Here is a 10,996-nt window from a genome sequence, read left to right as displayed (position 1 = left end):
TCCGTCAACGCGGTTCCGCCTTCCTGCCCGCCCCACCCCGTTTCCGGCGGAAGCCGCCTCAACAAGGGAAACTTTATTGTTCCCGCCGGGGCGGCCAGGATGTCGGTGAACTACGCGGCGGGGCTGTCGCCGTACGCAGACAAGGGCAAGTGCGGCCTCCCGGAGGTGAGCGTGGCCGCCCCCGGCGGAGGTGAGCGTGGCCGCCCCCGGGGGGCCGCGGGCGGGGCATCGCGGGAACACCGAGGGGCGCCCGGCTGGACAAGGGGAGGGACTTCCCAGGGGGCGGGAAGTGACGCCCCCCGCGCGCCGGGGACCCCGAGCGCGGCTGCCCGGGGTGGGGGGGCTGGGCCGGGGTCCCCGGGGTGATGGGGAGGGGGCGCGAGCTGGGAGTCGGCCGGGAGGGCGAGCGGGGCGACCCCCGGCTTCTCCACGCCCCCCCCACTTCCTCCTGGGTCTCCACGCCCCCTTCCTGTGAATCGGGGTGGGAGGGGGCGAGGAGGGCCCCCTCCCCGGGCAGGCGGGCCCCGCTGCGGGTGCCGGCGGGAGCCCCACGCCTCGGGCTGGTGTGGTTCCTCCTGTCCCGGAACTCACTGGACACCTGTTGTGGGCCGGGCGCAGGCTGGGGGCTGGGGGCTGGGCCCGGAGCCTGGGGGCTGGGGGCTGGGCCCGGAGCCTGGGGTGGGGGGCGAGCCAGCCGAGCAGCTGCCACTCCAGTGCGGGCACAGACAGGGGGCGCACTGACACCAGCCCAGCTGGCGGGGCAAGGCGGCGGCGAGGGGGGCGGTCCCTGTGGACACGGCCCGTGCAAAGGTCCTGTGGCCAGCGGCGGCGCAGAAGCAGCGAGGGGGCCGGGGCAGGGGGCCACCGCGCTCGAGCCGCGCCCTCTGCGCCCCCGCCCGCCAGATCTTCGACCCGCCCGAGGAGCTGGAGCGCAAGGTGCGGGAGCTGGCCTGGCTCATCTGGCAGTCGGCCAACGTGGTGGTCCACACGGGCGCGGGCATCAGCACGGCTTCGGGCATCCCCGACTTCAGGTCAGTGGGCGCGGGAGGGCGCGTCGCGGCAGGGCCAGCGCCCGGGTCGCCCAGGGCGCCGCCAGCCCCGCCCCCCGCCCTGAGTCCCAGGCCCCCTCTCCCTGCGCGCCGCCCCAGGGGCCCCCACGGCGTGTGGACCATGGAGGAGCGCGGCCTGGCGCCCAAGTTCGACACGACCTTCGAGAGCGCGCGGCCCACGCAGACGCACATGGCGCTGGTGCAGCTGCAGCGCGTGGGCCTCCTGCGCTTCCTGGTCAGCCAGAACGTGGACGGGCTGCACGTGCGCTCCGGCTTCCCCAGGTACCGCCGGCCCCGGGGGGTGCGGGCAGCTGCGGCGCGCGAGCGGTCCCGGCAGGCTTCCTGGAGGCGGCGGCCTCGAGCCGGAGCCTCCGTCTGCCTCTCCCGCAGGGACAAGCTGGCTGAGTTGCACGGGAACATGTTCGTGGAACAGTGTGCCAAGTGCAAGACGTGAGTGGGGCCGTCCGCGGGCCGTGGAGGCCAAGTTCAGGGCCGAGGGCTGCCCCAGACCCAGAGCCCCTGTCTGAACTCCCGCGGGGCTCCGGGGCCGCAGGCGGAGCTGGGACCGGCCCCTCCCCCAGAGCAGGTGGCTCCAGGCGCCCAGGGACCCCGGGAGGGAGGGGCCGGGCCGCGCCCCCACCTCCCCGCACGCCCCTCCCCCCGCAGGCAGTACGTCCGCGACGCCGTGGTGGGCAGCATGGGCCTCAAGGCCACCGGGCGCCTCTGCACCGTGGCCAAGGCCCGGGGGCTGCGGGCCTGCAGGTGAGCCCCCCCCCGCCTCCCCGCCCCCCGCCCGCCCCCCAGCCGCCCCCGGCTGCACCCCCCACCCGCTCTGCCTTGCAGGGGGGAGCTGAGAGACACCATCTTGGACTGGGAAGACGCCCTCCCCGACCGGGACCTGGCCCTCGCCGACGAGGCCAGCAGGTCTGACCCCTGCCTCCCCGCCCCCACCGCACCCCCACGCGCTCACAGTGGCGGGGGGAGGAAACGGGGAGACACAGCCAGCAGGGACTTGGGCGAAGTCCGGGAGGGCTACCTGGAGGTGGCGGCCCAGCAGCCGGCTCCCCCCCCCAGGAACGCGGACCTGTCCATCACTCTGGGGACCTCGCTGCAGATCCGGCCCAGTGGGAACCTGCCGCTGGCCACCAAGCGCCGCGGAGGGCGCCTGGTCATCGTGAACCTGCAGCCCACCAAGCACGTAGGTGCCGCCCCGCCACCCGGCCCCCCGCCGCCGTGGCCGCCCCGCCTCACCCCTCTGTGCCCCCCCCGCAGGACCGCCATGCAGACCTGCGTATCCACGGCTACGTCGATGACGTCATGACGCAGCTCATGAAGCACCTGGGGCTGCCGATCCCCGCCTGGGAGGGGCCCCGCGTGCTGGAGCGTGCCCTGCCGCCCCTGCCCCGCCCGCCGGCCCCCCTGCTCGAGCCCCGCCCCCTGCTCAACGGCTCCGCCCCCAAACAGGAGCCCCAGCGCAGCCCCAAGCGGGAGGCGCCGGACAGCCCCGCCCCCAGCCGGCCCCCGAAGCGGGTGAAGGCGGAGGCGGACCCCAGCTGACCCCAGCGGGCGGCGGGGGGCGGGGGGGGGTACGGACTCGCACCTGGGGGCCCCTCCCCCGAGGAGCCGCCCTCCCAGCTCCAGCCCAGACACAGCGGACGTCCCCGGCCCCGGGGACCCCTCCCCCACGCCAGCCCCGACCTCAGCCCCGGGCGTCAGGGACCCTGGGGGGGGGGGGCAGCCCGGCGCGGAGACCCCGGCTTCCTCCAGGCTTGGACGCAATAAAGGCAGGAGTGGCTCGGACCCTCGATGCGCACCGGGCTGGGGCTGTGTGGTCCCGGGAGCCCCCGCCCCGCCGCCGCCTGTCCGGCCGCTGTCTGCCCACCCCCGCGTGTCTGAGCGCGGCTGCACCTGCGCGTGGCCCCACTACGAGGGGCCCGGGTTTCCACCTGCCCCCAGCTGGGAGGGCTTGAGGCGCGCTCCTCCCGAGACGGGCGGGCCCCCGGCCGCTTCCTCCAGGAAGGCCGCCCACGGGGCCTGAGCCGGCACTGGGCGCCCATCGGCAGGGGGCTGGACTCAGGAGGAGCCGGGTGTGGGCCGAGGGGGGGTGCGGGGTCTTCGCCGCTGGTCCCCGACGCGGAGCCCCTGTAAGCAGCCCCCCACCCCCGCTCCAGGCCCCGACGGCGCCCGCGCGCCCGCGGCCGCTCTCCAAGGTCCTGACGCTGCCAGCCGCGAGCTCGGTCAAAATACTTTATTAAGGAACAAGGCATCTTAGAAAAGAGGGGCGGGCGTGCGCCCCGGCGGCGTCGGGGCCGGGGTCCCCGCAGCCGCGAGGGAGGCCGGAGCAGTCGCTGTGCGGCGCGGGGCCGCCCCTGGGGCTTCGCGCGTCCTGGCAGAGGCCCGGCGCGCGCGGCGCTCACAGCTCGCCCCCGGCCGCCTCCAGCCCCGCGCGGCCCGCGCTGAGCACCGGCTCGGGCGCCACCCAGTCCAGCAGGGTGGCCGGGCCCAGCTCCTCCCCCGAGTCCCCCAGAACCAAGGTGGAGTTGTCCATCGGCCCCGCGGAGCTGTCCAGCGCCTTCGGGTCCTGGAAGCCCCAGTCCTCCCCGGGGCGGCCTGGAGACCCTGGGTGCGGCGCGCCGGCCTCGGGCTGGGGTCCTGGGGCCTCGGAGCCTGGCGTGGCGTCGGGGGCCACGCGGGCCGCAGCCTCGTTGTGCAGTGTCCTGGAGAAGACTGGGGTGGGGGCGGGGCTTAGCGGCCGTCCCTCCCCTAGCCGCCAGCCTCGGGGCACAGGAGTGCAGGGGTCTCCTCCCCCAAGGCCCAGGATGGGGGGCGGGGGGCGTCCACGGTGACCGCAAGAGAGGGGCTTTGGGGGGCGGTGCCTACCTCGCAGGGGCGCGAAGTCCCCGGGGCTCTCGGCTTTGCTGGGGGTGGCGAAAGGGCTGATGGACGGGAGGACGATGAGGGCGAAGGAGAGAAGCAGCACCTGGCGGGAGGGGGCGGGGTCAGCAGCCCCGCGAGGAGGCGGCGCAGCCCCGGAGCCCCGCCCCCGCCCGCGGGCGGCCGGCTCGGACTCACCGCGATGCAGGTCCCGGTCTGCGCGGACTTGCCCGCGGACTGCGCCACGGTGGCCTGGAGCTTCCTCAGCTGCTCCAGGAGAGACCTGGGGGGCGGGGGGCGGTGGGCCTGGCTGAGCCCCCGCGGCCCTGGCTCTGCTTCCCAGAACCCCCAGCCTCGCCCAAAGCCGATTCCTCGCCAGTCCCTCTCTCTGGGTCGACAAATCCCTGGGAGCGCTCTGCTTCCCCGTGAACTCCTCCACACCCTTCAAAGCCCCAAGTCCAAGTGCCCTGCTCTATTCCGCCCGCCCCCTTACTCCCCCCACCCCACGCTTCTCTCTCCTCGTCCCGCGGAGACTCTGGGGCCCGCCCCCGGCTGAACACGACTCACAAGTTCTGCTTCTCGAGATGCAAGACCTTTCTCTGTAGCTCCTGGTTCTGCGCGGTGCAGGCCGACATGCTGCGGGGCGCGCACAGTGTCACTGGGGCCGCCTGTCACCTGCCTGGGAGCCCCGCCCCCGGGCAGGTCGGGGAGCCCAACCAGAGGGGGGAGGCTGGGCGGGGCCGGGCCTGGCGCGCCTGTCTGCTGGCGCCCGGGCCTGTGACAGCGGTGACATCACCCTCCTGGGGTCAAAAGGCCGGCTGAAGCAGCTGCCTGCCACGCCCACATCCCATAAGGGCCTGGGTTCGAGTCCCGCGTCCCAGGCAGCTCCCTGCGCATGCGCACCCAGGGAGGCAGCTGGCAGGGCCCAAGGGCTGGGGTCCCCGCCGCCCACCTGGGAGCTCCGGCCCGGCCGTCGTGGGCATCGGGGAGGGCACCGGCGGGTGGAAGACCCGCCTTCCAAATGGACGGGTCGGTGATGGACAGACAGGCGGAGGACAGAGCACAGATACATGACAGACAAGAGGGACACATGGTTGTGATGGGTGATATTAATTGACAGCTGATATGATTGACACATGATTGGCAGATGGACGATTGACAGCCAAAGGTGTTACATAGCTGGCCCGGCCCTCCCCGAGGCTGCGGTCACCCAGGTGCGGGGGCCACGCAGCCCGGCCCGTGACGTCACCACGCCGCGGCCGTGACGTCAGCCCGTGACCTCACCGCGTCTCCAGCCCGTCGATGTATTCCTTCTTCTTCTTGCGGCTTTCCTGCGCCGACTGCTTGTTGCGGATTTTCCGGCGGATTTTCTTCAGCACCCGCTCCTCGAACTGCGGGGCGCGCGGGGCCGGAGCTGAGCGCGCCTGACCGCGACCCCCAGGGCCCACCGGGCGGCCCCGATCCCCGCGGGGCTCCGAGCAGACGCGGCGCAGGGCGCCCCCTGGCGGCCGCCCGCCTCGGGCCCGGGGGGTCCTGAGACCCTAAATCTCCCCGTTGAACGCTGATCAGGCGCAACACGGCCACGTCCAGCCCGAGACGGACCCCTTGCGGCGGAAGTCCCCTCCTGGGGGCAGGGGGCCCCCTCCCCGGTGGGTTTCTCTGGCTCCCGTGTCAAGGGGCAGCAGGGCTGAAGGTGGACCCCGTGGACAGGGGAGAGGCCGGAGGCGCCAGGACCCCCGCCGCAGCTCACCTTGGTCAGGGGCAGCTGGGAAGGCAGGGTGACGCCCTCCTTGGCCAGTAGTTTCCTCTCGTCCTCGGTCAGCACCAGGTCCTGACAGCGCCCAGAGCCGGGGCCCAGCAGGCGCGGGGCGGCCAGGGGCTGCTGCTGGGGACGGAGGAAGCAGGCCACTGAGGGGCCGCAGGGAGCCGGGCGGCCGCTGGGGGGCGGCAGAGGCCGGGACACCCTGCGGGCGCTCCCTGGACAGCAAGGCTGGGAACGGCCCCGCCCCGGGCCTGAGCGCCCGTCCCGCCCCCACGGGTGCCCAGCTCCGCCCACAGCCGCCGGGCGCCGGCCCCTGGGCGTGCACACTGCGCCAGCAATGGTTGGGAGCCCCGGAGGCAGCCTGCGCACAGGTCACAAGAGGCGTAGCACTTCCAGGGACCCCGCAGTCCACGCCCGAGCGCCCGGGTTCGAGTCCCGGGCTCTGCACCTGACGCCAGCTCCCTGCGCATGCGCACCCTGGGAGCCGCTGTGAGTGTCAGGCGCCTGGGCCCCGCACCTGCGCGGGAGACCCGGATGGAGTCCTGGCTTCCGCCTGGCCCAGCACTGGCTGTTGTGGGCACTTGGGGAGTGACCCAGCAGGTGGAAGACCTCTCTCTCTCTCTCTCTCTCTCTCTCTCTCTCTCTCTCTCTCTCTCTCGGCGGCGTCACGAAGAGGGGGAGGGGCACCCCCGCAGTGGGGAGCCGGGGGCGCTGTCCAGGGGCGGTCTCGGCACTGGACTTTGTCACCTCTGCCCGGTCCCCGCGGCCCCGCCCTCCTGTCCCCGGCCCCCTCCTCCCCCGTGCGGTGTCACAGCCCAGCCCCGGCCCCGTGTCCGTCTGCACGCCCACATTTCACCCGTTTATGATCCGCCCGCCCCAGCCCGGGAGACAGGACGCGCTGCCTTGCTCTGGGCCGGGCGCATCCCAGCCACACCCCGCCCCTCAGTCTTCCTGCCTCTGAAATGGGCCCATGGAGGGGCCCCGGGTGGGGGAGGGGCTCACCAGGTCCCCGCCGCCGCCGCCGCCGCCGCTGCCGGAGAGGAGCAGGTCTTTGACCGTGAGTTCGCAGCGCGCGGACACGTCGGCCTGCCGGGCGGGCGCCTCCGTGTAGGGGCCGGCGGCCGGGTTCCACATGTCTGGCCAGGGCAGGTGGGGATGGAGACAGAGGGTGAGGCGAGTCGGGCTCCCGGCCCCCCACCCCCACCTCCGCCAGGCAGTCTCCCAGGATTGACTCTCTCGGCTGAGCCCCGAGGTCCCCAAGGCCAGTGCCTCAGTCTCCCGCCTTGTAAGGCGAGAACCCACATGGGCAGGCCGGTCTGTCCCCAGGACGCGGTCAGGGCGCCCACTGCCACCCCAGGGGACAGGGGCTGGTGGCTTCCAGGCCGAGGGGGCGGAGCTGTGTGGCCTTGGGTAAGTGACTTCACCTCTCTGGGCACGAAAGGTGCCCTGGGGGCCAGGGGTTCTGGGTAAATCATTACGGATCTCAGATCTCACTCCCTCAGGACAAGGATGGGGCCTCCCGGGAGCCCTGGACTTCTTCCCGTGTTTAACCTCAGCGGGACTCGGTGGTACCATCTGGAAAATGGGCTCAGTGCGGCTCTGCGGAGGGGCGTGGAGCTCACCCAGGTCGATGGTCACCGAGGCTTCCAGCACCTGGGGCCCCGGGCCCCGGGCCGGGCAGGGGGCGCCGCGCTGGCAGCAGAGGCGGGGCCCTGCGTGGGGCCCGGCGGGGCCGGCGGCCGGTCCGCCGCGGGGCGGGGTGTCTGGGGGCTCCGAGGGCAGGTCGTCGGAGATGCCGCTGTCGCTGGCCGCGGGCGACCAGAGCGGGGAGCCGGGTACGGAGTCGCCCGAGCCCAGGACGCAGCTGAGGAAGTCATCGGGCTGGAGACCCGGCAGCACCTGGCGGAGGGGACGGGGCAGGATGGGGGAGGGGCTGGGAGGCCCCGGAGGAGCGCCCCCACCCCGGGACACGACCCTCGCCCCCGCCCGCCGGGCCCCGGCCGCCCACCTGGTCCCCGGCGCCCGCGCAGCCCTCGCCCAGCTCCACGTGTCTCAGGACGCCGTCCTGGTGGTCGAACAGCAGGTCCAGGAGCTCCAGGGGGCCCAGGGGGCCCACGGCACAGGCAGGCGACGTCATCTGGGGGCAGGGGCGGACGTGAGGGTCCTCGGCCCCCTCCGCCGTCCCCAGGCAGGGTGGGCGGCTCCGGCCCCCCGCTGTCCGCCTGCACCTGCTCGCTGTGTGGCCTCAGCCTTCCCACCTGTGCAAGGGGACGGGGTCTTCCTCCCAGCTCCCAGCGCGGCCCCCGCCCACCCACCGCGGGGCCCCCGCCCAGCTCAGCACCTCGGCAGTTCAATCCCCATGCAGGGCCCTGGCAGCTCTGGGGCCTCCGGCCGCTCCGCAGGTCTCTGAAGCGACCCGGGGGCCACCCCCCAGCCAGGGCTCCCCGTCCCGCAGCCGCCAGCCCACCCGGCGTGCTGATTGGCGGACCGGGCAGACGGACAGGGCAAAGGGCCAGTGCCAGCAGGGCAGGCTGGGGGAGGGGCGGGGACCGTTATCTCCAGCTTGCCGTGGGCAAAGGCCGCAGCCTGGGGTACCGCGCACGCTGCCATAACCTCTGCCCTACTTCCATCAGGCTCCCGGGAAGCCCAGGGCCCCGGGATGGGGCCTGTCCACTCCCAGGACACGAGGTCCCGTCCCACGCCGAGCCGAACCCCTCCTGCCCATCCTCCGGGGGCCAGCTCCAGGTCCAGCCCAGCCAATCCGGGACACTGGGGCTTTCTAGAATCTTCCACGGTTCACGTAGCCAACACGCATTCCCGGAGCTGGTCACGTTCCCACCCCAGGGCTCCTGCACCTGTTTCCCTGGGCCCAGATTCCGCCCGCCTCCACCAGGCTTGCAACGGCCGGGGCTGGGCCAGGCCAAAGCCAGGAGCCAGGAGCTCCATCCGGGGCTCCCACGCAGGTGCAGGGCCCAGCACTCGGCCGTCGTCCACTGCTTTCCCGGCTGTGCCGAGTCCCCGACAGAACGCGTGCGCACAGGCCTGAGTGACGGGCTGCAGTCAGCCAGGGCCAGCACTGAGGGCAGGGTGCTGCGCACTGATCAAACAGCCAGTGCAAAGGCCCTGAGGCAGGACCGACCCCGGCACGTGGCTGGAGCTGAGAGAGCGGGGTCGGGGGGAGAGGGGGCTTCAGGGCCGTGGCCCTGAAGTTTCACGGGGGCCTCCCGTGTGCCACGCCTGCCGTGTCGCTCACGGTGTAGACGCCGCCTGGCTGGGGATGCCGGACTAAACGTGTGTGCCAGGGAGGCTGTGCCCTGCCACGGGCCGGCCTGGCGAGGAGCCCAGGCCCGCTCCGCTCGGCCCCCTTGCAGGGTCAGCCCAGGGCCCCTCTCCCCTCCCCGGGGTTTGCTTTGGCTTCCCTGTGGTGCTGCCGGTCATAATATTTACTCGGCATTCGTGGCGAAGGCTCGGGTCCAGGGCTGTCCAGCCGGGGGCGGGGGCTGTGGGCAGCGGCTGCTGGGCTCCCTGTCTGCCTCTGCTCCTCCCTGTTCCGGCCCCAGCCGGGCCTCTCCGCTTCCTCTTACCCAACCCCCCCGAGGGCCACAGGGCCCTGCTGTCAGTCAGGCACACCCTAGTGTGAATTAGACCACCAGGTCCCCCTGCCCGAGGACAACTGAATTTCAAATCTTTCTAGAAGTTTATTTGCGTGGAGCGACGGAGAGACACAGACAGCCGAGGCTGGGCCAGGCAGCAGCCAGGAGCCGCGAGCTCCATCCGGGTCTCCCGTGTTGGTGCCGGAGCCGGCACCTGCCGTCTCCCGGGGGGCACAGCGATAGGGCAGCGCCTGGGACGCACAGGTGGGACGGAGCCCCCCGCACTCTGCCGAGGGGTGGGGGCGTCCCCAGCAGCGGCTGAACCCCGGCCCTGCTGATCTGTCTCTACGATTCCAGCCGGGTGCCACGAGCCTGGAGGAGCAGAAGCCAAGGGGTGGGCAGGGAGGGCCACGGTGACGCCTCAGGGGCCACGGTGATGCCTCGGGGGCCACGGTGATGGCCTTGGGGGCCACAGTGATGGCCTTGGGGGCCACGGTGATGCCTCGGGGGCCACGGTGATGGCCTTGGGGGCTACAGTGATGCCTCGGGGGCCACGGTGATGCTTCGGGGGTCACAGTGATGCTTCGGGGGTCACAGTGATGGCCTTGGGGGCCACAGTGACGCCTCGGGGGCTACAGTGATGGCCAGGCCTCGCTGGGCCCCGGATCCCGACAGCGCGATGGTGTCGGCCGTGGGTGACGTCCCCGCGGGCGCCTGCCCCTGTGTGCGCGAGAGACCCGGCCTCACCCCTCGGACACCAGTGTTCCCCGTCACAGCGCCGGTTCCAGTCCCGGCCACTCCACCTCCGAGCCAGCCCCCCTCTAATGCGCCTGGGAGAGCAGTGGTGACGGCCCCAGTGCTGGGCCCCTGCGCCCGCGTGGGAGACCCAGGGGAAGCTCCCGGCTCCTGGCTTCGGATCGGCCCAGCTCCGGCCGTTGTGGTCACTTGGGGAGTGAACCAGTGGATGAAGGACTTCTCTCTCTCTCTCTCTCTCTCTCTCTCTCTCTCTCTGTAACTCTGCCTGTCAAATAAAAAAAAATAATAAAAATAAAAGGAAATCCCGACACCGTGGACGCTGGGCCCAGCGCGGGGCGGCCGGATCGCGCACGCGCACTGCGGGGAGACGTTGGGCAATCGCTCGGCCTTTACGAAGGTCAACACCGATTTCCCGGAGGGCTGGGCGGCGCCCCGGGTGTTTACGGGAGACCCGGCGGCCTCGGGCAGGCTGGGCCCCCGCCACGGTGCACCTGGCCATGTGGGCGAGGCTGACCCACGGGAGCCCGGGGAATGGACGCGGTGCAGCACGGAGGCTGCTGGGGACGCCCGCATCCCGGGGCAGAGGGCCCGGGTTCGAGCCGCAGCTCCGCTTCCGCTCCAGCTCCCCGCGCATGCGCACCCTGGGAGGTGTCGGGGCCCCCGCGCCCACGTAGGGGACCCGGAGGGAGCTCCCGGCTCCTGGCTTTGGCCCGGCCCAGCCCTGGCCATCGCAGCCATCTGGGGAGTGACCCAGTGGATGCAAGACCTCTGTGTGTTTCCACCTTTAAATAAAAGGAAGGTAAATTTAAAGCCAACAGAGCTGGATGGGGGTTAGGACAGCGCTGGGTCCGAATCCAGGCCGTGGCCCGTGCCACGAGACTACTGCGGGGAACAGGTGTCCTGCTCCGTGCCTCAGTTTCCCTCTCGGAGAAGGGACGAGGCACCTGCGGCACCGGCTGGAC

General features: G+C 72.7%; 2 protein-coding genes across 4 annotated transcripts; one reads left to right on the top strand and one right to left on the bottom strand.

The window, feature by feature from the left end:
• Window positions 1-24: 24 nt before the first annotated feature.
• Window positions 25-2,849, top strand: SIRT6 (sirtuin 6). Its single transcript, XM_070058645.1, has 8 exons — window positions 25-165; window positions 904-1,031; window positions 1,149-1,331; window positions 1,440-1,499; window positions 1,716-1,811; window positions 1,893-1,973; window positions 2,124-2,247; window positions 2,322-2,849. Exons 1-8 carry the CDS (start codon window positions 100-102, stop codon window positions 2,604-2,606), a joined length of 1,023 nt encoding a protein of 340 aa, XP_069914746.1. The 5' UTR covers window positions 25-99; the 3' UTR covers window positions 2,607-2,849.
• Window positions 2,850-3,282: 433 nt separating this feature from the next.
• CREB3L3 (cAMP responsive element binding protein 3 like 3) lies at window positions 3,283-8,786 on the bottom strand. 3 transcript variants are annotated; one of them, XM_070058644.1, is made up of 10 exons: window positions 8,541-8,786; window positions 7,694-7,822; window positions 7,308-7,584; window positions 6,688-6,821; window positions 5,674-5,808; window positions 5,208-5,314; window positions 4,491-4,559; window positions 4,122-4,206; window positions 3,930-4,029; window positions 3,283-3,776 (listed from the first exon to the last, which is right to left on the bottom strand). In XM_070058644.1, the coding sequence occupies exons 2-10, from the start codon at window positions 7,820-7,822 to the stop codon at window positions 3,463-3,465; spliced, it is 1,350 nt and encodes a 449-aa protein (XP_069914745.1). In that variant the 5' UTR covers window positions 8,541-8,786; the 3' UTR covers window positions 3,283-3,462. The 3 variants fall into 3 exon arrangements, with proteins under 3 accessions (XP_069914745.1, XP_069914743.1, XP_069914744.1); XM_070058642.1 differs by lacking the exon at window positions 8,541-8,786 and adding an exon at window positions 8,027-8,180; XM_070058643.1 differs by lacking the exon at window positions 8,541-8,786 and adding an exon at window positions 8,027-8,180 and having other exon boundaries at window positions 5,674-5,805.
• Between the last annotated feature and the right edge of the window lie 2,210 nt (window positions 8,787-10,996).

The sequence above is a fragment of the Oryctolagus cuniculus genome, chromosome 16, assembly GCF_964237555.1.
Source record: "Oryctolagus cuniculus chromosome 16, mOryCun1.1, whole genome shotgun sequence".
In the NCBI taxonomy this organism is placed as follows: Eukaryota; Metazoa; Chordata; class Mammalia; order Lagomorpha; family Leporidae; genus Oryctolagus; species Oryctolagus cuniculus.
This window is presented reverse-complemented; position numbering and strand designations above follow the sequence as displayed.